At 36.2% G+C, this 26807-nt stretch overlaps 1 protein-coding gene across 5 annotated transcripts in view; it reads left to right on the top strand.

The window, feature by feature from the left end:
* CTNND2 (catenin delta 2) overlaps window positions 1-26807 on the top strand; it is a 638637-nt gene that overhangs the window by 117873 nt on the left and 493957 nt on the right. For all 5 annotated transcript variants that reach the window (XM_068196795.1, XM_068196789.1, XM_068196805.1 and 2 more), the window contains exon 2: window positions 3760-3893. In XM_068196795.1, coding sequence (XP_068052896.1) covers window positions 3760-3893 — 134 coding nt within the window. The remainder of the gene's footprint in view (window positions 1-3759; window positions 3894-26807) is intronic.

The raw sequence follows: 26807 nt of genomic DNA, 5'->3' as shown, positions 1-26807 counted from the left end.
TTAAGTTTTTTTGTGCCCATGCTGAACAGTGGAGGAAATGGAGATTAAATGTATTATATTAAACAGCAAAGCAAGTTTTCTACTGATAAGGCCAATGGAGCCTGGAGCAGAGGGAGGTGGCTAAGAGAGGCTGCAGTGAGAGAGGCTGTGTGGGACTGGTTCTGTGTGTTAACTATGTGAAATGACAGGAAAAAAATCTGCCTTGTCTAGAGATTTGGTAGTGGGTTAGGGGTGCAGAGGCTCATTTCAACCATATTTTTTGTAATTCTACAGTACTAGCAGCTTTAGGTACCACTGAAACCTGACAATGTAAAATTTCTTGTGCTGAAGACAGAGATAAATTAAATGTTCATTTCTGAACAGATGTGCAAATGTGAGTGCTTGCTATGTTGATGTTTGCTGTTGAAATACTGTTCCATGTTGCTGAGTCATGCTTTTTTTAAAATCTACTGTATCTTCAGTACAGTAGTGTTTCTGTTGCTTATGAAAATTCATTCTGTATTTTGTTTCTGTATGGTATTTCTCATACAAATTTATGTAATGAAAAAATAACTGTTAGAGTCTGTAATGTCAACAGTTCAGCTGGATGTCACAGAGCTGTAGATCCAGGGACATTGGCCTACTAAGTGCTGTTGGCTGCAATTTTTGCTCTTGAAAAACTATAGTAATAAATGAACTCATGTGATGTTTGAAATTACATTCTTTGTCCAGAAGAAATATTTTAATAGGGGCACAAAACATTTATTTTAATGTCAGAGACATTTATTTTGATTTCTCTGTTTCTAGATGAAGAGGACATGGGCAGCATGCCTTTTTTTCTCTTTTTCTTCCCTCCTCTTTTAATATCTAGATTAAAAAAAACCAAAAAAAAACAAAAAAACAAAACAAACCACAAAAATTATGGAAACATGCAGTGATTGTGGAATGTTAGCTACTGTCCAGATATTGAGCCTATTTGAAGCAAGTACATTTTAGGACAGTAGTTGATTGTGTAATCAGACTTTTTTTTTCCCTTTAAACTGATGTTTGCAAAAGTAGATTACTAAAGCAGTTATTGAAGCGTTTTTTGGTGAAAACTGAGCATTTAAAAAATATTTATGGCCTAAAAATTAAAATTTATTGAAATGGAATATAGCCCTAAAATAAGTTAACAATAGCAGCAGGCAGTTGCTGCCTGTGTCTCATGGATGCAATTGTTTTCAACTCACATAAACTGTTGTTATTGTACCAGCAGCATCGTTTCGGTCACAGAGCGGCTTCCCTGTTGCCAGTGCAGCCCTGCAGTCCCTCTCAAATACACTTGAAATATTCTGGAGCGTCTGTGCTAGGGCAAAGATTTTGTGAAATTCTGTACTCCCAGTCTCGTTTACTTCGCTGGGTTTTACCTCCTCGGGCGAGTGTTTGTGGAACAGCCGATTGAGCAGAGCCTCCCCGCCGTGGGGGGTTCCGGCAGCCCTGGGGGAGCGTGGGAATGAGCCGAGCAGGGAAAGGGGCTTTTCCCAGAGAGCTTCCTCAGCACTGCACGGAAAGCGGGATGCAGCAGGGGCTGCTTCCAGCCAGGGCGCCCGAGAACATTGCACCGAGCGCCTCATTCACGGCTCTGGTGTTCCTTCGCAGCCCAGCGCAGTGTCGGGATGCAGTTCTCCGAGCCTCACGCTGCTGCAGCTCCGCGTGTCGCCCCGGTGAGCTGCCCCGAGCAGGAAGCACGGCTTCCCTGCACCTGGAGCGAGTGTATGCAAGGGAGGTGGGACTGCTGCTCTTGGCCCTGCTCATGGGCTTAGATGCCGTGGGCTCGTTCAGACTCCACGGGCTACGGAGTTGATAGCAAGGAGTGTTGCATTACAGTGATTCCTGCAAATATCACTCTACAGAATTAACTATACGGCAACAAAATCAATTTTTAGGTCATTTGAATTTTTTTTTTTTTTTTTGGTACGTAAATAGCCACACCAAAAAGAAAAAAAACTATTTTTGTTTCTACTATGGTAACGTAATTATTAATTTACTAAGAAAATAAAATTGTTTGAAAGCAAGATAACAGAATAAAGATTTATATGTGTGTGCCTACATGTCTTTTCTGTGGTACTTTACAAGACAGCAGCAAGTTCGATTGTAAGTCACAAATTAGTTAAATTCCTATAACAGAAGCCAGTACTTTTGTTAAAAAAAACTAAGAAAATATAATTCAAGAAGTCCTTTTATACTGAGGTATTGGAATTGTTAAGAAGTTTTGTTTGGTCTGCTTGTACTTGTGATAGAAGAAGGCAGGTATGTCCCCCAAGGTTTTCTAGTTTAACTTAAAATAATGTTTGTGTCTGGAGCAAGGGCATTACCAGAGCCAAAGATTTGGTATTTACTATTGTCAGCAAGACTTGCTTACAAAAAGTAAGCTGTATGAAAATATGTAGCTTCTTTAATTAAAATTATATGTAATCACATTCTTCAAACTAGCCTAGCCTGAGATTTAGGGAGATTTTCTTCTAACAAATAACTTGCTCTTTTATGAATAATCTGTGTTTTCATGTTTTTGTCTTGCCTATGTATGCCAGTGTCTTGAGCTTCAGGAAGCTTTGGAAAAATGCTACCCAGCTGGGCTAGCTGTGTCTTCTTGGGCAGCACTGTGGCTTCAGAGACAAAGCCTTATAGAATGTAATTTTCCCTTCTTTTAGAGCTCTAATTTCCATAGCAGACTGATGCAGGGATGCCTGGGCTGGGAATTGAATTTTATATTTGTTTTCACCAACTACCCTTTCCTACTGTTTTCAGTCTTCTCACTTTTTCCAGAGAAAGCTCTATTATTATATATTTTAGCAGAATAGAGCCAAGGCAGAACTTTTGCTTCTTAGGCAAGTGATGACTGCTCTGATTATCCCCACTGCTCTTTATGAGGCCCATCCAGCTGGCAGCTTGTGGGCCACTTCTCGTGCACAGAATGATTCTGGCCAGCTCCCACATGAACATGATTTTATCCTATCGTGCCTGTGCATAACCATGCAAGCTGCCTCTCTGCTCCTTTACTTCTGGAATGTGGCACAACGTGTCTGCCTCTGGAGATGTGCCTATAGTGACATTTAAACAGAGATACTGCACTATAGCTTAGCCTTCAGAAAGATAAATCATTCCACAGTCACACTACTATTTTGCTCTCTGAAAAGAAATGCTAGAAATGCCTTCAAATGCTAAGAATCTTTTTTTTTTTTTTTTATTGGTAAGAGATCTTAAAAATGGCTTAACAACTGGTGTGCTGTTTACATAAAAATACTCAGATAAAATGTTGGCAAAATCACCTTCTAGACTAGAAGAAAGTGTATGAAAGTTACCTAGGCTTATAATATAATACATATTAAATAAAAATGTGTGTTAGCAAGTAAACACTAGATAGTTTATATTTCTCTCATATATGATTTTTGGGTTTTCTCTTTGCAAAGAGTTTCATGATTCATTACTTTCATGATACTGTAATTCTATGCTCTACGCTGCCACTGGAATACTGTACAAAAATCACATATATAAATTTTTTGAATCCTCCCAAATGTACTGATGGTAACTGTTTCAGAGTAAGACTGGGAGATAATTTTTTTTTTTTTTAATTCAGAAACTGTTTATGTTTTAAATGAGTGATACATTCTACAGTACAGAACAGAAGCATATTCTATAATTTTTACCTTAAATGAGTGTTATTATTCTTGTATTTATGAGTCTGATATTTATCAGGTTTATGATAACAAATCCATTGTTTTATTTTTCCATGAACTGCAGAAAATATGCCTGTTCCAGACCAGCCCTCGTCTTCTGACAAGACAAGTTCCCTTAGTCCTGTGTTGAACACATCCAATGGTGATGGCTCTGAAACTGAGACAACCTCTGCCATTCTAGCTTCAGTCAAAGAACAGGTAGGCACGTGATGCACCTGTAGGCTGGAAAACAATAGTATGATTTACTGGAGCTTTTTTTTACAAATTTTTCATAGCTTGTATCTGAATAATTTAGTTCACAAATGCTTATCGCAAAGAACGTTAACCATTTCTTCATGTCTTAGTATACTTCTGTAAGCTTTCCTACAGTAAATTTAATCTAATTTAATTGAATTGCTCGTTTTATTCTCCACTTTCACACTTTACTGTGGATGGTGCTTTTCTGATGTCTCTCCTTTTATTATTGGCAGTCTGCATGTGGAGTTAGAGTATACTGGCATGTAAAGAGGTATAAACAAATGAATTGTGGAGAAGATGTGTTATTGTAGAATTTTTAAAGGATTAGTAAGAGCCCTAGGATTTTAAAATTTATATACATGTTTTTGGGGGTTTTGTGTAAAACCTGATGTGAGATTATTTCAGGGCAAAACTGGGTATAAATAGAGGCCCTCAGTTTTGGATGATTAAACCAAAAATATTAGAAAATTCCAAGGAAGAGGTCTTTAATGTGATGGTCTGTTTGATGCTAATAAGACAGGTTTGGACATTTTAATGTAAATTTTTGTGGGCTGAATGTCAGATATTTTGCTTTTAATGCCTTTTTGTACTTTAGGAGATGGTTAATATTTCAGTTAATGCAAACAACTGGTCTTTGTCGCTACCTCCTTTAGTTCGACAGCATCGACAGGAATTCTAGTGAGAGACATTAAAATCAGCTGCGTTTAGGCAGCTTTGTCCTTTCTGAAGGTGTTTAAAGTGGTTCTTCCTTTATCAAGTACTGATCTTTCCCTGCCAAAGACATTCACTGGTTATTGATTTAAATTAATGCATGAATTCAGCTTATGATACCTCTCAGTGCTGGAGTAATAGCTCTTGAGTCTTAGAGGTTTTATGAAAATTATAACATTGCTCTTCCTTGGTTTTTATATGCCAGTTCTCTCTTTTGGGTGGTAGAGGTTAGTCATATTTTCTGTTCTGAAGAAAGGAGTGCAAAAATGAAATGTTATAATGTGGAGTTTTTTCTAGAGATTTATGGCACATCATTGGAATTGAAAATTGCCCATGGTTTAGATGCTTGTATTCTCTTCCATATCAATGATATTTCTTGGGCATGTACCAGTGTTTCAGCCTGTGTCACTGCATTATTTTGTAGAAAAATACCTGCCTTACTTTTTGACTCTTTGAAAGTGAAAAAGTGTATGGGAGGTTACATAGATAGAAGACTTATCTGTGTGTTGGAATGTGAATCACAGTATGGAATAGTGACAAGAACTTCTCTGTTGTTTGGTGTTGTGATTTTCACTAGTTTATACCTGGTTATGTGTTTTACAAATGAACCTCCCACCCCTATAAATCAATAGAGTACCAGAGGAAATTGCTGCTGAATCCACTAGATGAAAAGGATTTCAAGTGGTAATATATTAGCAAAGTTATTTATGATTCCTGTGAACCACAGCAGAAAGGAGACTGTAATAAAGTAGTTCTTCATTCACTTATCACCAAGAACAGCCTAGCTAGTTAAGCTAAGGTACTGCTGACTAAAAAGATAATGTCTTGAACTATTGTGATACAAGGTACCAAAATTTAACAGGTGTTTCAAGGAAATTTGCTTCTTGGCAGGTATCTCTAGTCAGACCTATCTTGAAGCTGGAAGACTGTACTAAGCTCAAAAGCAATGCATAATAATAATAAAAATAATAATAGTAGTAATAATAAACCCCAACCCCCCCCCCCCCCCCGACCCAAATCAAACCTGCTTTCTGGCTATGTCTTTTTCCCCACAAGATTGTGTATTTTGACACACTTCCATTATTTAATGTTTTGTTGGAAAAATTATAGGTAATGCCACAATCCTGGTCTTCAGAAGGATAAAATACATTGCACTGATTCTCCATTATTGGAGTAAATGAAGCTAAGTTTCTAACTGACTGTTTAAATGGGTAGCCACCTGCTTTTTAGAAGAAGGAAAGAATTACTTTACTGTCTGGTATGTGATTTTGCTCTATGTGCTCTTTGTAGCCAAAAATATAACTAGAGTTACACAGATAACAATTATTCAAAAGTACTGTCAATATTGAGAAATTAAGGTGTTTTTCAACATATCAGTCATAATTAGGATGGTTTTCAACTAATCAAGTATATTACATTTTCTTTTTCTGTGCCGATGCTTAGCTTTAAAATGTTTCCTTGCATTTTTCCCTTGGAACACTTGGGGTAACTTCATGTGTTACTTCTCATAAAATAAATAGAACATTGTTACTAAGTGATGGCAGTAGAGTAAACTGTGGTAAAAAGTAAAAGTCATTTGCAGTCTTTGAAGAGGGAAGGATACATGAAAGGCACAGAGAAGTGGTAATAAATGTTGTATTTATTTGCTTTACTTGAATCTCCTATGTGAAACTTAAATGATATATCAGAAAATTTAAAGTTTTGCTGTGCTTAGTTTGAAAAACGTGTATCCCCGTGCTGTCACATTTTGAGGAGCTGATTTATTTGGTCTAAAAATTTTATTGGGGCAAAAAATTGTGCTTGCTATGTCAGATGTAAAGTGACACACATGAGTGTCCTGACTTGATGAGAAGATTTAACCACATGCTTTTCAAGCTGAGGGTATCTGTCAAAAGAGAAATAGAAATCTGTTTTTTGCTGTTGAAGAGTTAGGTTGATTTTGGGAAATGCAAATGCAGAACTCCTTTCTTTAAAATATAGACCATTTCATTTGTGCTTTACCTCTGGACGAGCATGCTGATTCACGTTTGGGTTTCAGACTTCAGAGATGCTACTCAGAACTGATAGATATGGAACTTGAATCCATTCTTTATCCCTTGCTGTGAACTTTCTTAAGGTTAGACAGCACTGCTGGAGGGTAGGTCAGAATCATTTACCATGTGTCTAAGAAACCATGAGATGCCAGGCAGTGACCTTTGGCTTAGCTGTTTTTGAGCAGTCCTTATGAAGAGAAATAGTAAATAACTTCTGTGAAAAAGAAAACTGTTGTTTTGGGATTTTTTTTGGTGTGGTTTTTGTTTGTTTGAGGTTTTTTAGACAGTATCAAGTTCTTTAAAGAGAAATCAACCAATAGAGACATAATTTCAGTTTTCCATGAAATACATGAAGGAGTTTTTTTCTTTCTTATTATATACTGGCAAACACCTTTGGCCCAATGCTTCACAGGTTTTATAACACATAAGACCATTTCTCTTTGCATATTGTTGTCTGGTTTTGTATCTGCAAATATGGGAAAGCTTCTTCAACAAAAATGTGAGATATTAGGACTCTTAATTTATGTGATAGATGCAACTATTTCTGCAAAAAGTATGATGTGCTTCTGATTGGGAATTTCCACCTGCAAAAGAGACTTCTGAGTCCACCTGTTAAAAAACATCCTGGGAAGAGAGCTATTGTTGATGATCTTTTGAAGGTGGAAATAGCTGCTGGGGAACCTTTTGAGTAAATATGTAATGAAGCTGATGCTTTTCTTGGAAGTCTCCAGACATATGTGGTTCACAGTACTTGGTTCTTGGCATACAGAAAACTGCTCCTTTGGAAGCTGAGAGGAATTGTAGTGACCTAGCAGAGGCTTGTTTTGGCAGATTTTATAGGAACGCTTGGAAAAGATGAGATAAATTAATTTCCTAGGAGTAAGATCTATCTTGAAGTATGGACAGCTATTTTCAACTCAGAAATTTCATCATACATCTCTTTTATTTTCTTTGTGGCTCTAGATTCCTTTAGCATTTTAGTAGTAGGCTGTTTTAGAGAGCAGTTTTCAATTTCAGAAAACTTATGCAAAGAACAAGTTGTGACAATGTTTAATATTTCTTTTGAATATTTTTTATATGGACCTATTTCAAATAACGATACTTGTTTCTTAATTTCACCCTTTCAAGAAAAATGTTTAGACTAATCCTTTTGAAATATTTCTCACACTGTTCAAATAAGTATTGATTGATAGGTTCTTTAAATCATATTGCTGATTCCAGAGAATAGAGAAGTCTGGCTTTTATGGTTGCTGGTGGCTTTTGGTTTGGGTTTTTTGGGTTGGGTTGTTTGGGTTTTTTTTTTGTCTTTGTAAGATGTGTTTTTTTCTAAAATGGCTTATGTTGCTTTTAATATTTACTGTGCTTTTCCACTAGAGAGCTGCTTATTTGTCAAGAAATTATGATTTGAAACTATATTAAAAATCACATACAGGGCAATAATTACTAAATGTTATTATTAATATCAGTATTAAATAAGTGCAATATATCTGACTTAAGTAAACTTTTACATTAGGTGTTAGTACGCTTTGGAAATAAGGTTATGTATGCCATGCACATCTTTTATAGGTATGTGTAAGTAAAACTGCAGATAGAAATGGCTGTAGGAGTTCAAGATTTTTTTTCTTTGCTCTGCTGGGTTGTGTTTCTCATGTCTTTATATGATGATTGAAGCTTTAAAAAAAACCCACATATCTAGATGAATGTTTCAATTCAGACTTTTTTTTAAGGCCTTAAGTCCAGAAGAGATGTTAAATGATCTTGTCTGACCAGCAGGTCGTGATATTTCATAGAGTCATCCAAGTTTTGGGCACCCAATCTGATTACAGAATTACTGTTTTCCCTAATATAATGCATGCCATATTGTAATATGTAATATTCACTGAAATAAAACCCCATTCTTTTCTTTTGGGTACCAGTAATTACTCTAGTAGTATCAAGTGTTCAGCAGGTTTTCTAAGTAGGTTCAATTATGATATATTCATGTTTTGCTTGCCCTCAAACAGAGGGCTCTGTTTCTGCCTTTAAAAGTTCTAGCAACTCTATTTCAAACCAATGCTAATTATATTCAATCAATAGATATTTCTTTCATAGTTTCTCTTAAGTAGCATGTCAGTATATTCACTTCCTTAGTTATAGAAGTCCCTTGTTTCCAGTTGGGTTTTAAAATATTCAAGAGAGATATTCTTCTTCTATTGTCATTAATATATTAAGACAAGAACTGGGCCCAGCTCTATGATATACTCTAGAATAGCACAGGTCTGTACAGTGGATCCCATGCTTCTAAGTTGCTGATTGGACCAACACATTATTGAAATATGAAGCTTTGGAGTACAGCTAGTGCTTCCCAGATACATCTTCAGGTTGATGGGAATTGCTTTTGAGATGTACAACTCTGCTACTGGAAATGGCAAGGTGAGTGGAGAAGTTTTGAAGAACACCATTACATTGTCTGTTGAAGAAGGAAATTGTGGAGGGGGCTCACCAGCTGGTCTGTGAGTCAGAAAGAGTTAGTTGAAGGAGAGAAGCTGATGAGAGTCGCCTTTTCCTCTGAAAGGAGTTCTATCAAGGCCATTGGTGTAGATATGGAGGGGAAGAAGAGATAAATGAGGGCCCTGCAGGTAGATTTTGGCAGAAAACAGTGGTGGAGATGGCCTTACACCAAGGAACATTATGTTGATTTATTGTGGCCAATGAATAGGCATAAACTTTGTAAGAAGGTATAAAAAGACAGCATGCTGCAAAAATAAGAGAGAGAAGCCTTCTCAAATACATAGTGTTGTTCTGTTTGTTATGACTGTCTCAAAATGACAGGAAATCATGTAATACAGCCTGCTCCACAAGATTCTCAGGCTCTTAATTTAGTCTGTGACTGCTTTCATACAGCTCTTTGAAGAAACTGTGAGTGTATTTGTGTTGTGTTTCTCAGGAAACAGAAGTTAGCAAGACTGGAGAACTCAACAAGCAAGAGTTATTAGTGTTCAGAACCCTGTAGCTTTTAGGTTGTGCCAAAGGCCCTGTAGCCATAGGAGATGCAGTATGAAGAAACTAAAAATTGCTTCACTGATAAAAGATTGCAGTGATAATCCAAAACATTTTTGGGATAGTTTTAAATGAACTGGAAGTGGAAAGGTTTCTGCAGAGATGTAGTGTGATTGAAGAGTATTGAGGCAATATACCCTCCCAGCAAAACCATCTTTGAAGAGAGGGAAGAAAATGCTAATTATCAGAATAAAATGAGAGTAAAATACGACACTATTTTGACTTGAAGTAATGTTGAAAAATTAATATTTCAAAGTCATGAATTTCAGAGAAGATGGATAGAAAGCCACTTTGCCACAGCTCAGTCTAATGCTAATTTAAAGCATTAATAAAGGCCATCACAAAGAAAGGCAAAGTATCCTTTCTTATCAGACAGTCACTATATGAACATGCTTTTGGCAATCCAAAAGCACTTCTGCCTTAGCTTATTTTTTTTGCCAGTAGTGGAATAATTTCAAACTTGGAATAAAGGTACCCTAAGAAAGGAATAATATTGATCTCAATGCCAGCATAATTTACATTTTAGTATATTACATTTTTAACATTTTAATATATTGCATTTATAATTTTTTTAAGATCATTGATTACTTTCTCTCTAGTATCATTCATTAGGGCTTCTTTAAACATAAAATATTTTTACTCCTAAACCTGACTTTTTTAACCAGTGTAGTGGAAGAGAGTCTTTATTTTACCTCAAAGTAACTTGAGAGGGAGATCTGAGCTAAAAATACTTACAAGAAGCAAGTCAAGCAAGTGCCTTTTCCTGTTCTGACGCATCTCCCTCTGTTGTAGTGGCAAACACGTAATTCTGCAGCCATGTGGGGAATGCTGCTGGGGAGCTGAGTGGTTTGGAAATATGAAAAAATGAGATGGCAGCTTTGGGTTATTGGAGGTCAAGTGTGTTGCTTTCCCCTTTGGTGAAGGGCAGTTGGGTCAATGTATCAGCTTGTTTGCAAGTATTGGGCTTTTTTAGCATGGCTGTTGTAAACATATACTTCAGGCCATGAGTTTAATCAACTTTGCTGTAATGTTTGGAATTATTCAGAAAGCCCAACATTATAGGCCTATATAGTTGTTCAGGGAGGTGGAAGTTTTGGGTGTGTCTCCCACAACTCTTCCCCACTTCTTTCTGTAAAAGCAAACTACAATTTTTATGAGGCTTAGCTATCTAACCAGTTCTCAGCATTTTTCTCTTTCAACACTTGAATTAGGCAATATCCATCAACAGTAATTTTCATTTGCATAGAGAATATTTGAGGCTTAAGTTCTATGGCTTTCAAAACCATCACACCTCTTCTATCGAGAAAATTAGGTGCTTTTAAAAGGCAAAACTTGAAGGCTTCAGTTAGTGATTGCTTTTATTTCTTCTGTCTTCTTGGGAAATGAAAAAAAGTACTAAAGAACACTTTCCAGATTCCACAGTGACTTCGTTTCCTTTAAGTTGTCTTGCCAGTGTTTTTCATGCAGCTTGCTCTTAAAACTTAAATTTTAAATGGGATTTTTTAAGGAGATTTGATTTTTGTAATTATTTTAGCAATTTTTCTTCCTCATGTAATTTTGAAAACTTTACTACTTCTATTGTGCTTCCCGATCTGTTTCTATGTGTTTTCTCACATGCTATTATTTTGTACTCCAGATGCATTTACTGCTAAATGAAACTATATCTTCATGTGGGTAGTTTAAATCTTTTGTATTTCTAGGTAAAACTGCTTTAGGGGTAGGCTGAATTCTATCCATGTTATGTTTTGATAAAATAAGCTACAATTAAGTTTATCCCCATACATGAAAACCCAGGAAATGCTAAGCTAAGTTTAAACTTAAGTCTTACCCAGAGTTAAGGTACTTTACTACCAAAAGAACCTAATCCTAGTCTGTGAGTTACAGAGTTATTATAAGAATAAACCATTTTAGAATAACTTAATAAATCAATTTCAACATGTGGAGGATGTACCTCTCTTTTTCCTCCTCTGAGGTGAAAATATGTTTATCTCTGAAATTTCCAGTGAATTCTGGTTGCTTCTGATGAGGATCTTTCCAGTGTACAGGGGTAAAAGGCCAGCAAAGGACATTATTCTTTAAAAAAATACTTTGAAGATTCATAGTAAAGTTCTAGACAAATTAATTGCTTAATTCATAATTCTTTTCCTCAGCATTAACATTGCATTCTAGGTAAAACTTCATTCACTTTGTTTTGGAGGAAGGCTTCAGATGTGTAACCTATAACATGCCTAATATTGGAGCCAGACTTTTTGTGGGGATTCCTTGCTACTTTTTATGAATGAGTTTCCTTTTTCTATGCAAGGAGCAAATCCAAGTCCTGAGGCCCAAAGACATTTTTGTCCTTTTTATTTTCTAAGAGTTTTCATTGTATTTTTTAAGGGGTAGATATGAGATGATAGCAGCTTAAACTTTTTATCTTGTTGAGACCTTGTCATAGTGCAAAACTTTTTGACCACGTTCTTTTAGATACATGTAGAGGACTCTTTAATATATAGTAAAAAGTTTAATTAATATCACATTACTTGCAGTTACAGGGGATTTTGACTCGAAAGTGATACAACAATTCACTCAAATCACAATTGAGTTAGTGAAGTTCAGCAATTGCACCATACAATTGATATGGTATAAATGGAATTTAATTATTTAGAACAAGCTCATCAACATGGTGCTGAGCATCTCCCAGTCCCCAGAAAGGAATGTGTTTATTGAAGTCAGCTGAAGGCCTCAACTCTGTTCAGAAAGGAGTTACTTGGTTCATTAAGAGTTCCATATCATTCACATGAAGCTATCCAGCAAGCTCCCTAGTGGGGACCATATTCCTTCCTCCATCATCCTGAGTTCAGTAGGTGTCCTGCATGCCTGGAGCTCAAGGCTGGCAGCCACAGAGGAGTGAGCCAGGTCTCCCAGGAGGTGTGTCCCAGCTCAGCCCACTTGCCTGGAGTCTGCTGTTGCACTGGGACTTCATCAGTCACTCACTGTAGGTGGAATCACAGCAGACCAGACATGAGGGCATGACTGGGCTCTGCAGAAAAGCATAAAACAATAATCTAAACACCTATTATAGTTTTATGACTAAAAGATATCCTTGATTAGAATTATAGGATGATAATTTATAAGCAGAGCCACTACATACAGAAGTTACATTATTTCAACCAGAAGCTAAAACTAGCTAAAACTAACTTAACCCCTGAAATTAGTTTTGTTTTGCTCTGGGTCTACATTCCTTTCATTCAGGGACAGGCACTTAGGCAAACAGTCGAAATTCTTTGCTGATACAGTCAGTTTGTCTAAAACAAAGGCACCCTTGGGTTTCGCTTGGCAGGGAGATGAGTCTGGCTTCCTTTTCAAGGTTTGTGATCAATCATGCCATTATTCTCTCCTGAGCCTTCAGGTCATGTAGCCTCTATTTATCTCTTCAGAGCATTCCTTCATTGTGGGTGTCTAAGCTGTGAGTGTGTAGGGGGCTGTGTGGGGAGGGGGTGTCTTTGATCTGTTAAAGCTCTTTGGCCCCTTATTTTACAACACATGATTGGAAAATCTTGTTTTCTCCTGTGCAGAAATTTACCTTCTTGGAGAATTATCACTTGTGACGCCAACTTTTGTAAGCAAAACCTGGCACTGGTTATCTCTCAACAGCATACAGAGTAAAACTTCTGCTTCTATTAGTATTCCCTCAGTTTCTTCAGTCTGGATTATAACACAGCAGATAGCTGCTTGTAGTCTATTTCCTTAGTTGCTTCAAAATGTGAGCTGTACTTCTCAAATTTCATCTCTGTTCCTTTAGTTGCCACATTTGTTTTTCCTGGATTTCTCAAAAGGCATTATTCTTTTCATTTTTCAGACAGTCCCATGTCTTACACATTACTAGCTCCTGTCTGGGTTGATCTTTCCTTACTTGGATTTCTAGTGCCCTTCAACATTATGATCTGAGTAATCTGGAATGACACTTTGCTGCTTAGTGTGGTATTCCATCACTCTAACCTGCAATTCATGTTGCACTGTTATCCCATGGTCATGATTATCCATCTACCCCAACAGTAACACAGTGCAGTTATGTACCTGATTGTAAATAAATTTAAATTGAGCTATTTGTATACCATTACCAGCCCCTTTGTCCAGGAAAAAAATTAGTTCATGCTCACATAGCTAGGCCATTTTCAACACATTTTTTTCAGTGAAAAATAAAATTACAAAAATAATGTGCAGAATGGGAAAATTTCTCAACTTTATCTGTTCACTTCTATGTATTTTATAATCTTCAGAGTCTTGATGTAAATAAGTGGGTTTAAGAATTTTACTGTATATTGCCTTGAAAGTGGTAAATATTTTGTTCACCCCATCTGATTAACACAAAGTAGCACATCTTGGTAAACTTCTGTTTATATTTTTAGTGTATTGTTATTTTCTGAAGTAGCTCAGTGCTTTAGGTTTTACAGCTGGAAAATACTGTTTTCATGTTTCAAAGTAGTTGCAGATTTTTTTCTTCCTTTTTTATTTTTCCTGTACGTAGTTAGATCTGTCTTTGTTCAGCTCATTGTCAATCTAGGTCATTATTTGAAGCTTTTGTTGGCAGACCTCTTGAGGGTAAGTACGTCTGATGCTATAAATAAGACTGATTCTTCATAATAAGTCAGCAGATTCACTTGGAAATTCTTGGCTTTGTAGTAGGTTTGATGAAATGGAAGATCTACAGCATTCTTTTGTTATCCAGTAACATAATCATGTTTAATTAATTAATATCTTCAAAACTGTGACATTCCAGAATTTAGTAATTTTGAATTAATACAAGATAACTAATTTTGTTTAGAAGGGTGAAATGGACCTCTTAAATTATCTCTTTTTTAAATTCTGTTTTTTTAAACTTCTATTTTTTATTTCACAAAGCAGTGCTTGCACAAGAAAACTTTTTCCAACACATTTTATGCTGTTCTGTTTGTTCCAGACCTTAGAAAATAGAGGATACTATTTCTCTTACTGTATCTTTCAGTGGCCTGTACTGTGAAAATAGATGATTCTTTGGATTAGTTTTTTGTTCGTTAGTTTAGCACAAATTGTGTCAGGGACCAACCAAACTGTACTCATTCTTGCCAGAAAGTAAGGTAGCTGCATGGTACAGCTCCCAGATGCTGTTCTACTGGCTAAAAATTTTCAGGCATGGAAAAACCTGGGATAGGTTGTGTTTTTTGTATGACTGAAACCACAGACAGGGAGTTTGGAGCAGCTCTGTCTGCAACATGTGCGTGGGCACCATTCTGAAACCTTTGACCACTGTATGTGGTGGTGGAGCTTTGAAAATCCAAAAATTACATAGTTTTCACATTCTGTATTAGTTCTTAAAGGCTTATATAAACAGTGAATAAATTCTTGAGATAAATTAGCAATGTATTTTCATCCTATGCGCACAACAAATGTATTATGGAACCAGGTACAACACTAGGTAACGCCTCTGTCTCTGAAAGTGGGACAGAGTGTCCCACTGTAGTGCACATTGGGTTGAGAAGTGGTGTAGGAAGGAGTGCAGACCACAGGCTCTAGAGATTTGCCAAAAGGCCCACCCCAGCCGAAAGGCAGCACAAGCAACTAAAATTAAAATAATTCTGACTTTAATTTGAATATTCTTGACACAGACCTTCCTAGCTGGTTGTGTTTATTTTTAAGATTTGTTTTCTACATATGTACTTGAAAGAGTCATCAAATGGTGCCATCAGGGTGTCCTTGCAATTGTGGTTTAATATTGCCTTTTTTCCCTGGAGTTCAAGATTAATTGGCTTAGATAAAAAATTGCGATGCAAATTTTAAAATGTTTCTATTCATTACTAAAATGTATAATATGGGAAAGAGTACTTCAGTTCCATTCACTTTAATAGGTAAATTAAAGAGGTTATCACCAGCTTTATGCTTTTCTTTCTCCCCTCCCCCCCACCCCCAGTATCAGACTTGTTGATTTATAGAAGGAAAAGCTCATTTGGTTTCATTTCTTTTTCTGCTATGTTCCCTGGGACTTCTAAGAAATTTTTCACCTACATTACCTGCTGGATAAAAGTTTCTATATGTGGTGCCTTATGTCAGTGAAGAAAAAGCCTTCCTACACCATTCCTTCAAAGAACACAGAATTTGTTCCTAAACCTGTTATGATCTTTAAGTTGAATTCAAGTTTGCTGTAGTGCTTCATATAGAGCCTTTAATTTCTCCTTCATTATTTTTGAAGGAAGGAAATTGAAATCAGGAAGGCTAAAGCCTACTTGGGGCTGCATGTGAAGGCATAAAATAATGAGAAAGGATTCATCAAGTATTTTATGGAGGGAACTCGGGAAATTTGCAGGTTCATGGTTGAATGTTGGAGGCATTCTAATGCTGGACATAGAAACATAGAAATAGCAGAAATTTTCTTTATTTTTTCAGTGGTTCCCAGACAAGGGACAGTACAATGGCAGAGACACAAGTTCAGGACTGTTTAGTAGAAAATGGATGTATTCAGCTTCTTGGGAGTCTATGTCAAGACTGACAAGAGCTCATTTAAGTAATAATACTGCAAGGCAGCTGTCATCCAAGAGGAAACATTGTCAGTGAGGAAAGTCCTGAGAATTAGGAGACTAATCTTATAGCAGCCTTTAAAAAAGTAAGGAGAATGGTACAGAGATACACAGGCAGTGTCAGGTCGGTATCAGTCTCCAGAAGGATCATGGAGATCATCGTCCTCTTGTTTCTAGACATGAGAAGGGCAAGTCTGCCTAGAAAGAGTCAGAACAGATTTTTGCAGTGCAGTCAAGTGTTTTATTTGACTGTGAATGAGGGGAGCACATGTGGTGTGGTGTAAACTGTAACTTTATTAAGGCTTCTGATTCCTTCTCCCACACTGTTGTCAGTAGTAAGCTGAGGAAGCATGGGCTGGGTGTTGAGTGGGCTGAAAATTGTCTGGACTGCTGTACTGAAAGAGTAGTAATCAATATTACCAACTAACTGATTGACCAGCTATCAGACAGTAAGAAGTGAAAATACCTCAAGGGTTGATTCTGGCACTCCTGCTACTCAATTCTGCAGTGACTTGGATGACAGAATTGAACATAATGCACCCTCGGCAAATTTATGAATGATACTAAATTAGGGTGATGCTTGGAAAGCCAGATTGAACTTCAGTCTTAAATCATTCAGAGACCTTGAATGAACTGAGGACTTAGCCAATAGGAAACCCATGTTTTTAAAAAGAACAGATTGAAATTCTGCATCTGAGGTAGAGCAACACCATGGCTGGGAAGCACCTGTCTGAGTCACAGCCCTGCTGAAAAGGACCTGTGATCATTAAGAATGTCAAGCTGAATAGGAGCCAGCACTGCAGACAAAACTCACCGTGTACTGAGCTTCATTAGAAGGAAGGAGGAACATGACTGGCAGACTGAAGGAAATTGTTACCATCCCTACTTGGAGCTGCTTCTTGCACAACAGTACCTTGTTTTGGTAACCCCCAATACAGAAAGGATGTTGCAAAATCTTGAGTCCAAGATACTAAACTGGTTGCAGGCATAGACAACATGATGTAATGGCAGCGGTTAAGGAGCTGTGATTTTCAGGGAGCTGGGCCAGGTGAAGCAGAGGCTAAGGGTGTGAGTTTAGGTTAGTTCACAATATCATCAAAAGGAGGGACGAAGATGATGGCACCAAACTTTTCTCAGTAGTGGTGTGCAGTTTAGCAGAGGGAAATACCATAAATTACAGCTTGGGGAGTTCAGACTGGACACAGGAAAATTTTCTTCATGAAGAGGTTACTGTAGTAATGGAAGAGGTGTCTAGAAAGGCTGCAAGTTTGATCTTTTCCAGTCAACTATATAAATCCTGATCTGGTGTTGGAAATTATCATATTTTTAGTGGGTGGTGAGACTAAGTGACTTCCAGCCAAAATTTCTATGATTCTATATTGATTCTTTGATAACGTACAATTTTACTGAAAATATGATTTAAATATTTTTTATGTAGACCATGGAAAATAAAATGTGAGTGAGGGCAGTGTAGCTTAACATTTCTGCCATTGTGATTACTTAGCTTTTAATGCTTTAAAAATAGGATAGAAACTGAGGATAGCTGATCATTGCAGTATAATTTCAATACTTTTCACTCTTTATATTAAGTGGCAAGCAATGAAATAGATCAACCAACAGAACTGGTGGATAAAGAAGAAAATTAGCTAACACAGAGTGTAATACTGGAAGATTTTGATAAGTTGTAGGTTTTTTTCAACCCTGAAGATGTCATCTATCTTTTTAAATAGGTTTGAGACCCCAAGTTATTAGCTTTTTTTTTTTTTTTTTTTAATTTGGGAAGGTAGCATTTACCATTTTTTTTCAGACAGCTTGCGTGTATATGTACAAGAAAGACAGCATAGGTCCTCTAAGGGAGATAGGGCACTTTTCTCTCAGTTGCTTATGTCAGGTTGAATATCTGAAGAAGAGCAAAACAGGTATGAAAGCAATGTTACACACTTTAATATGGCAAAGATTCCTATCTCATGATGGCTGAACTTTCCCTTCAGAGGATTCAGAGCTAATTCATAGAGACTTTGGATCTCCCTATGTGACTTGGACCTCAGGCCACAGAAAATAAGGCCAGGCAAGTCAGCTAGGCCTTAAGCAGGAAAATTAATCACCTCATAGGCTGTGTGTAGCATATAAATAATTAGGCTGGAAACCAGAGCAAGATATTGCTAATAAAGGAAACTGAATGATTTCATGTTGCTGCAATAAACTGGCTGTCTGTGACTGCTTGGTCTCAGTGGCACAGAGCACAGCCAACACTTTTTGAATGCATGATCAGTTCTGCAGGAGACTATTCTTTGTGTTAATCCTTAGATTCAGCAAGATATTTCCTGATGTTTGTTCAGCTCTCCCTGGAGCTGAGGGAGAAACACAATGTAATTGTTGTAATGATGGATTTTAGGATAGAGTATGTTGATTGTTACGTTTCTGATACTGAACTGGTTGGCATGAAAATACATTATTGTTTCAAGTCAGATACAGTTCTTGTTCTTTTAGGGGTTGTTTAGAAGAAGTTCCAGTGTCAGCATGTCAGATGAGGATTTCAGGAAACAGAAGTGTTATTGTGGCCTATTTCCGCTTAATTTATCAGACTGTTTATACAGTGGACATATATCAATACCTGTTCCTACCCTCCTTCCTGAAATCTTAAGAAATGCTTGGTGCTTTAAAGAAAATCTGTACTTTAAGGGCTTTTGTGAGCATCTTGTAGTTTACTGAGATGCTATTCAACAGTGCTGCTTTACCTTTTGCGCTACTCTTAATGAGTGCTGTTGTTCAATTCTGGGCCATACTCTATATAATCCAATGCATTTGAGCAGTGCCCAGAAGGGGGATGTAATAATAATAAAATTTTCTGCAGAATCTGCTGCAGCTAATGTACATTGTTTAATGTGCAAGCATTTTCTATAGCAGTCTGTTCACAGTTAAAGTTTACTTTCTCCAATTCCTTCTGTTGCATCACTATCAGTAAAACTAATGTTCTGCATTTTCATGAACTTGTAAAGCATTATTGTCTACAGCAAGTTTCTATGATTTTGGCCATTTAAAGTAATTTTGCTATAGTGTTCTTGGTTATTACATGAATGAAGATGCTTTCTGACTAAGATACTTCCTAGCTTTGGATTACAGATATCATCTGGGGTTGTGTTATTTTTTCAGTAGGTTTTGCATTTCTGCTGGTTGACTTTAGCCTCAATGAAGTTGTTCTGCAGCACAAGAATTCCTATGCAGTTATCATGTTCATATCTCAATTTTCTTTTCTTTAGTGTGATGTATTTTATTGAAAGAGGGTCTTGCATAGTGTATAAAAAGCTTACTTTTTCCATTAGCATTTTATTCCCAAGACAGTAAAATTCTTTCCTATTGCTAGGACCTATGGATGATGTCATGCAATTTTGGAATTAGAATCTCTTAATCGTCAGTATCTTTGACACTTTCATAGTAAGTTAGCACAATCTCCAGGAGCACGATTTTTTAAACAAGACTTTTTTATCTGCACACTTGTGTAATGGAGCAACATAAATAATACAGTTGTAGCTCTCTCTCAGTGGCTTGACAGACCATCAGTTTCTGGGAGGGCTAGTACTGCGTTTGTTAATATGCTGCGGAAGACCTGAAGTGGCTTCATGTGATCAGAATTCCTCATGGTTTTGAGCACTTGCATTCTCAAAATGAAATAAATGAATTGCTTCTAGATCCCAGCATGTGCTGAATGGCTTATAGAGGATTGGTGCTCTACCTGTGTCTTCTTGACCTCTCATCACGCCACAATTCCCTAGGTACAAGACTTCGTCTTGTTATGATGCTGTCTTCTGGGATTCAATTTTCTGAACTTCACTTTCTCCATGCTCTAAAGCTGCCTTAGTCAAGCTGTGTTCAGTCTTCTGAGCTATGAAGGGTACTAAGGGTATCTACCTACAGGGGTACTAGAAAATGAAATGGTACAAAAAGAAATTATACAAAAGGAGATCATAAAGCACATCTATTTGTCTGGATATGATAAATATGAAATTATCTTACTTCTTGGGCAGGAAAGTGTTACTCAGTTCTTTATATGATGTCCCTGTCACACACTTGCTGTACTTAGGCATCTGGGAAGTCCTTTGTCATGTGCTGACGTAGCTGTATTCATAAGAATAGCTAGAAGTTAATTTTTCAAGCAATTTCTGTGTAAATATTATAATAAGAGGGGAATAATCTCACAGATCCTTGAGCATAACTGTACTCACCTGAACATCAGAATACAGCTGGTGAAGTTACTTGTATGAATTGTTTGCCAGTCACAGGTCTTAGAGATTTGAGTAGAATCCTGACTTTAATTTTGAAGAGATGGCTTTGAACACTGGGATTCAAATGATGCTTAAGTTAATTCTTGAAAATAAATACTTACATGGAAGTACAAAAGCAATTCTAGCATATAAATTTCCAAATGTAAGTGATATAATATCCAAATCCTATGACTTTTTACAGCAGCTTTCTTTTTTCTTTTACTGTTTGAACATACTTTCCTGTTTTAAAAGGAAGCAGGATATATTTGTGTAATATTACACAAATTTTAAATATAGCAAATAACCCGTATGTGAATATTTTATACTAACAACTTATAGTATGTAACGAGTTATTTGGCTTGTTGGAGGGTTTTGTCTAGATTTTTATAAATTTCAAACTTGAGATGGGTTTCAAATTTAAGACATCTTTATCTGAGCTATGTATTTGTACAAGAATTTGGAAATTTTCTTTATATTTTAAAATAATAAAAAGTCAATAGAATGTTAAAAGTCTAGTCTGGTGCTGAAAAAGTCTAAATTGAGAAATTCAGTTAATGCCTCATTAGAGTTTTTGTTATTTCTCTCTTGGTAAAAAGCATATTGCTTTTACGTCTTTCAAGGTATTCTCACTCAGTGGTTCATTGGTTGGGTGGTGGTGGTGGTGGTTTTTTTTTTAATTGGGTTTTTTTTCAATGACCAGAAAGAAATATCTTCAATTGGAGAGAAATATTTGAAAGCAAATTATTAGTTAATATAAACTTAAAATAACCAAAATAATAACCTTTAGGAGATTATTAATAAAAATAACTGTATCAGTAGAAAGTTAGATAATGTGCAATTGAGGACTTGGAGACTGTGGTGGTATGATGTGTAGGTGTAGCTAACGTTTTGAGGATTATTTAACTGAGTTAGCAAGGTTATTTTTCCTGTCTTATTATATAGTAATACAGAACTACACTCTGCACATTCTTGTTCTCTCTGTTGCAAGGTCCCAAAAAGAATTGTCCAAAATCATATTTGCTTGTTTGTTTGTTTCTGAAAAAAAGTACTGTTATTTTCCAAACATGCTCAGGATGAAACATTTCACAATTATTGAAATATTCTACCTTTCTTCCTTTCCCCTGCTTCCTGTCTCTCAACTTCCAAGGTAACGTCTTGCTCCTGACTAATAATCATTTTACAACAAGGAAGTATTTCAGCAGAATGTTTTAAAGGGAATCTAATGGAAAATACAGCTAAAACTTTCATATTACCTAATCAGTGTGCAAAGCAATTCTGGACCACTTGCACAACCCATTTCCAGTGTGACAAGCAGTGAAGATTATAAATATTAACAACCTACTGATACAAATTAATTTACATTTGTTTCTTTAACATGAAGATGAAACTATTTTTAAAGATCTTACTAATTAAATGCACAAAATCTGATGCAAGGCTATTTTATTTCTGCTGGTGTAGTAGAGTTGTGAGAGTGAAGCACTTTTTTCTCATGCATCTACTGTCTTTTTTCACTGAGCTCTGAATGTTTGCATTCTGTCTTCATTTACTCCTTTGCATGCTCATTGAATTTTATTAGTTATCACTGCAAGCTAAATGAAATACAAGTAGTTGCACAGCTGCAATGATATGAGTCTGAACTGCCTCATCATCCTTACTTGCAGATATGAAAACAGGACAAAATGAGCTTGATTATAGATCTGAGGAACTTTGCCAGAACCAATATACAAGTGATTCTCTCAAAATGGAATAATTTTGCACTGGGAATCTTGGGAAAAAAAAATCAACAGAACCTGGAGGGGAAAAAAGAAAAAGAGGAAAAAAAAAACAATAACAAAACAAACCAAAAAAGCAAAAAAAAAAAAATCATACCCAAAACCAAAGAAAGACCTATAATCTCTTTAATTCTCAGATGCTTAGCATTCTTTGTCTTTTCAAGTCAGTGAGAAGTGTGGGCTCCCACTGTCTTCTAAAAATTGGAACAATTTGGAAAAAGTTTTGCTCATATTTAAGTTATCTTACTGTAACAGAAGTGTACCCTAATGCACTCAGTTGAGTATGTGTAATTGTGGCAGAAACAGTTGTGCCTGAATATTGATCTTGGCTATCCAAATAAAACCATTTATTTTGTGTACATAGAAGTATGTGTTTTAAGCTTCCAGAATGAGCACTTTTTGTAGTCTGCAGTTAGGTAATTTCACGGTATCACAGCGGGCATAAAGACTGGAGTGAGGGAATATCTCTCTAGTGGGGTTGTACCTGTTGAACTGCTACTTATAATTCATATTTGGTGCAGTGTGTGTTTGTTTTGTAAATATTGTTTTCTGCTGTTCCTACTCTGTAGGTTCACAAAAACTATGCCTTGAGGATTTCAAGCTGATTTGCCCTGAGATTTCTCCCAGTGGTGCAGGTTGGCCTAAGAAGCTCAGATCAAGGCAGTGTTGTAAACAGGGAGCAGCAATCTGTCTCCTGAGACTGGAGTTAGGAAGCTCTTGTGCCTCGCTCCAGAGGCAGCCTGTGCTTTCACACGAGCCGTGTGTCTGTCCTGACTTTGCCCCAGCCTTGTTATTCCAAGAGTCACAAAGGCACAGTGCAGGTTAAGCTTTGCAAGGAGCTGATAGAAACATGAAATGGCAGGTGTACAAAGGGAAGTTGTGGGACTGGCTATGTGTCATGAGCACAGTGACTTTCAGCTGATATAGGCAGGAAGGACTGCATGGTCTGTACAGACACAAAAGGATGTAAGATGGTTTTAGTGTAAAAGCAGTCTTCACTTGAACATAATGAAAAGCTGCTGAAGGGCTGTGCTGTTCAGAACTGTAATACCATGCCTTCATTCCAAAATAGTTGTAATGTTTTATAATCAGCTTTTATCAGTCAGATAGCAAGTGTGGCGTCTTTAAAAGATAGCTTTAAAAGTAGATTTTTAACATATATTTTGGATTTCTGCATTAGACTCCCCAGAATGCTATTAAAGATCAAATCTGACAGATCATTCATAAATTTACTTGTAAAGAAAGAATCTATTACGGTTTCTTACTTGCTTTTTGGTTTTAATTTCCAAGGTAAATAAATTACTAATAAATGAATATTTCTTTAGTACTTTAATAAACAAACAAGTATTTGAGCAGCTGTTTATTCTTTCCTCCTTGCAATTCTAGGTTTTGAAACTGAAAAGAAGGATTGAAGGAACAAATCTTCCATCCAAATATTTTCAATATTTTTAAATGGGTTTTTTGGTTTTGTTTGTATTTATACTTCCTCTGCTTAGTGTCAGTTTCAGTGAAACAAATAAATATAATAATAATAAAAGAGTATTTTTGCAATAACATCTAAATATTTTATCTTTGCTCTTAGTAAAACAGGAAAGTTGAAATTATATTTTCTGATCTGATTGCTGTTTATTACATTCTTGCCTGAGGTGCCTGTGTTCCCGCCACTTAATCTGGCAACAGTTTTTAAAAATTCTTTCCTTTTACCTGTAAGATTTTAAAAAGGTGAAAGCTCTCAGGTGCTAAAATAAATTTTTGTTTGTTTGTTTTGTTAGAATAAGAAATTATCCCACTGTAGGAAAAAAGTTGTATTCCCTTCCTTGGAGAGTGGGGAAAATTTATTCATGTATGAATATATAAATAAAAATTGAAGTTTACACAGATGATGTGCTTTAGTTTCAAGAGGGAAAAATATTGTTTTGCCTTTGCTTTTTTTTTTTTTTTTTCTTAATTTGGAATTTTATTCTCTGCTTCAAGTCTTGGAGTAAGGCAGGCTGGTGCTTCAAGTCCTATGGGAATGTGTGCTAAAGTGCTTAATTCTGCCCACTAAATCCATTACCTCTGGATGTTGCTGACACACTCTGTGACAGTAAATTGAGAAGAAGCAAGACAGTGGCATGTTCTGGTGACTTGGTGTTCCACTGAGGGTTGCACTTCCTGTTTTTCCAGCATAACCTATAGCACTGTCTCTTCTTTGGCCAGCCTGTAAGAGCAACCCTTCTGTACCAGAGAGATCAATAAGCTGCTGGCTGTCTGCAGGATAAGGAGCATTGAAATGTTTTGACTTGAACTTGTTAGTCCTAGTAAGTTTTAAAATATGCCTAAGGAATCTGCATGGTTTGGTTTGTTGTTCACACATAGTAGTTTTTTGCATATGCTGAAACCAGAATGTTTTCCATCATGGTTCACATGTGGAAGCATCTAATTTAATCTTTTGTTGCAATAAATACTTTAATATCTCTCTTCTATTACATCAGGCAGAATGCTGGGGAGACATTGCAAACATTTGAACTTCAAAGTACTTCTTTAAACTTATTTCAAAAAGTGACCATGTTTTCAATGGCACTGATAAGTTACTATTATTATACCTTGTAATGACAGAAACATCTGACTCCTACAAGGCTATTCATTGTAGGAAAGGGAAGCAGGATGGGCTCTTGCCTTGTGCCACTGTGGTGGTATTTGCAGAAACAAGACTATAAAGATTTCTTTTTCTGCATCATGGTGGAGAATACCAGCTTCCCCAGACACGATTTTTAGTACCAAACATGTGACTATTCCTAAACAGGCAAAAAAGATCCTTTTATTATATTTTGGTAAAAGGCAAATATTTCAGGAAATATCACAACAAATGACTGAAGGCTTCATTTATTACCTACCTTTTGTAGTAGGTAGGGACAAAGTATGAGAAAAATTTGCTGCATCCCTTCAGGAACAATAACAGTAGGATTTCTTATTATTCTTGAGAGTTTTTCAGAGAGAACTCTGAATTTCAGGGGAAATAACTCTTCCTCATAGGATCATAAGCTAAGAAATAGCCTGTAAAGTTGTCTGAACTTAGCTACTGTTTCTCAAGTACTGGAATTCCTAGAATAACTGTCTCCATTTATGATGATTGACATACCAAATAAGCAGGTACTATGCAGTCAATCTGCTAATGTGTGTGTTTATTAAAATTATTTCTTTGAAGTAGAAGTTGAGCATTGTTGAGCTATAAGTAAACCACTCTTGGGTTCATTTCAGAGTCGCAATACTAATAGATTTACAAATGTAAAGACACAGAATCTCTACATTAAACTCAAAGGATAAAATGAACATTTACTTCAGTTTAAAGTATGAGAAGTAAATGACAAAGCATTTCTAAATCTTTGTCAGAAGTAATATTTATTTTTTCATAGTTTTACAATAAATAATTAAGCACCTAATAGGAAGTAATTCCTAGTTTGGTTTCAAACAAGTCTACCCAAACCCTTAGCTCAGTTAAAGTATTTTTATGGATACAACATATTATTTGAAATACAATCACTTCAATGGAAAAATAATGTAAGGCAAAATTACGGTGATTGCTTGTTGAAGTTTCTTGGAATGTTGAGGGCAAAAAAGATAAAACAGCCACTGAAGCCACTGGTATTTTAAGCTATTTTCAAGTCCCTCCATTACTTTTTGGTGCTTTTTATAAACATGCCCTTCAGTGTAGTAGGTAGAAGAATACTCTTCTCAGCCCCTCTCCACATATTTTTATCACTGATCTAAATATTTGTATCAGCAGAACACTGGTAATTACACCATTGCTTTAAAAACACAGTATATAACTCTTCGGATGCCAGGCGGTCAGAGTGATATCACATTCTTGTAAATCCTTGAAGTGCAGAATCTGTGACACAGAAACTTGGAGGTAGAAGCAATGAGCAATTATGTGTACTTGAAATATGGTTTTGGCTTCTGGGAAGGAAGAGAACCAGGCCTTATTGCTTCCATTCCTTTATTATAGAGTCTTTTGTGTCAAGTTGTATATCTGTGTGTTGTTATTTTGATTTTGGCTTTGGTTTACATTTTAATAATGATTTTGGCCTACCAAATTCATGTTTGTGTGGGTAAATAAATGACCTAATATCCAGTGGTGGGACATATTGAAACCAGCTGGTTTGAGCATTGATCAGTCAGTAGAAGTCCATAATTCATGTGTGAATATTTTTGTGACTCCAGTCTTTTTTTATATCTGTAGTAACTACTGTAGCAACAGGGACTGAAACTGTTGAGGAATTTTTTTTTTTTTTTTTTACAATTTCCAGGGAACCATGTAAAATAAAATATAAAGGCAATCTCCAAAATGTTTCTGATCAATCCCTTCCTCTTCCCTAATGGTTTAAATAATTCAAAAGATAATTCTGGTCTTCAACTTCATGGCCTATGAGTCTCTAAAAGATTTTAACTAGCCATTTTTATAATGCCCAAAATTCCTATATCTACAAAAGACCTTTGTTTTTCATTCACTCTGTTCCACTTTTTTTTTTCAGTTGCAATTACA

Source organism: Anomalospiza imberbis, chromosome 1 (assembly GCF_031753505.1).
Source record: "Anomalospiza imberbis isolate Cuckoo-Finch-1a 21T00152 chromosome 1, ASM3175350v1, whole genome shotgun sequence".
Classification (NCBI taxonomy): Eukaryota; Metazoa; Chordata; class Aves; order Passeriformes; family Viduidae; genus Anomalospiza; species Anomalospiza imberbis.
The sequence above is the reverse complement of the archived record's forward strand: the minus strand, read 5'-3'. Positions and strand labels throughout refer to the sequence as shown.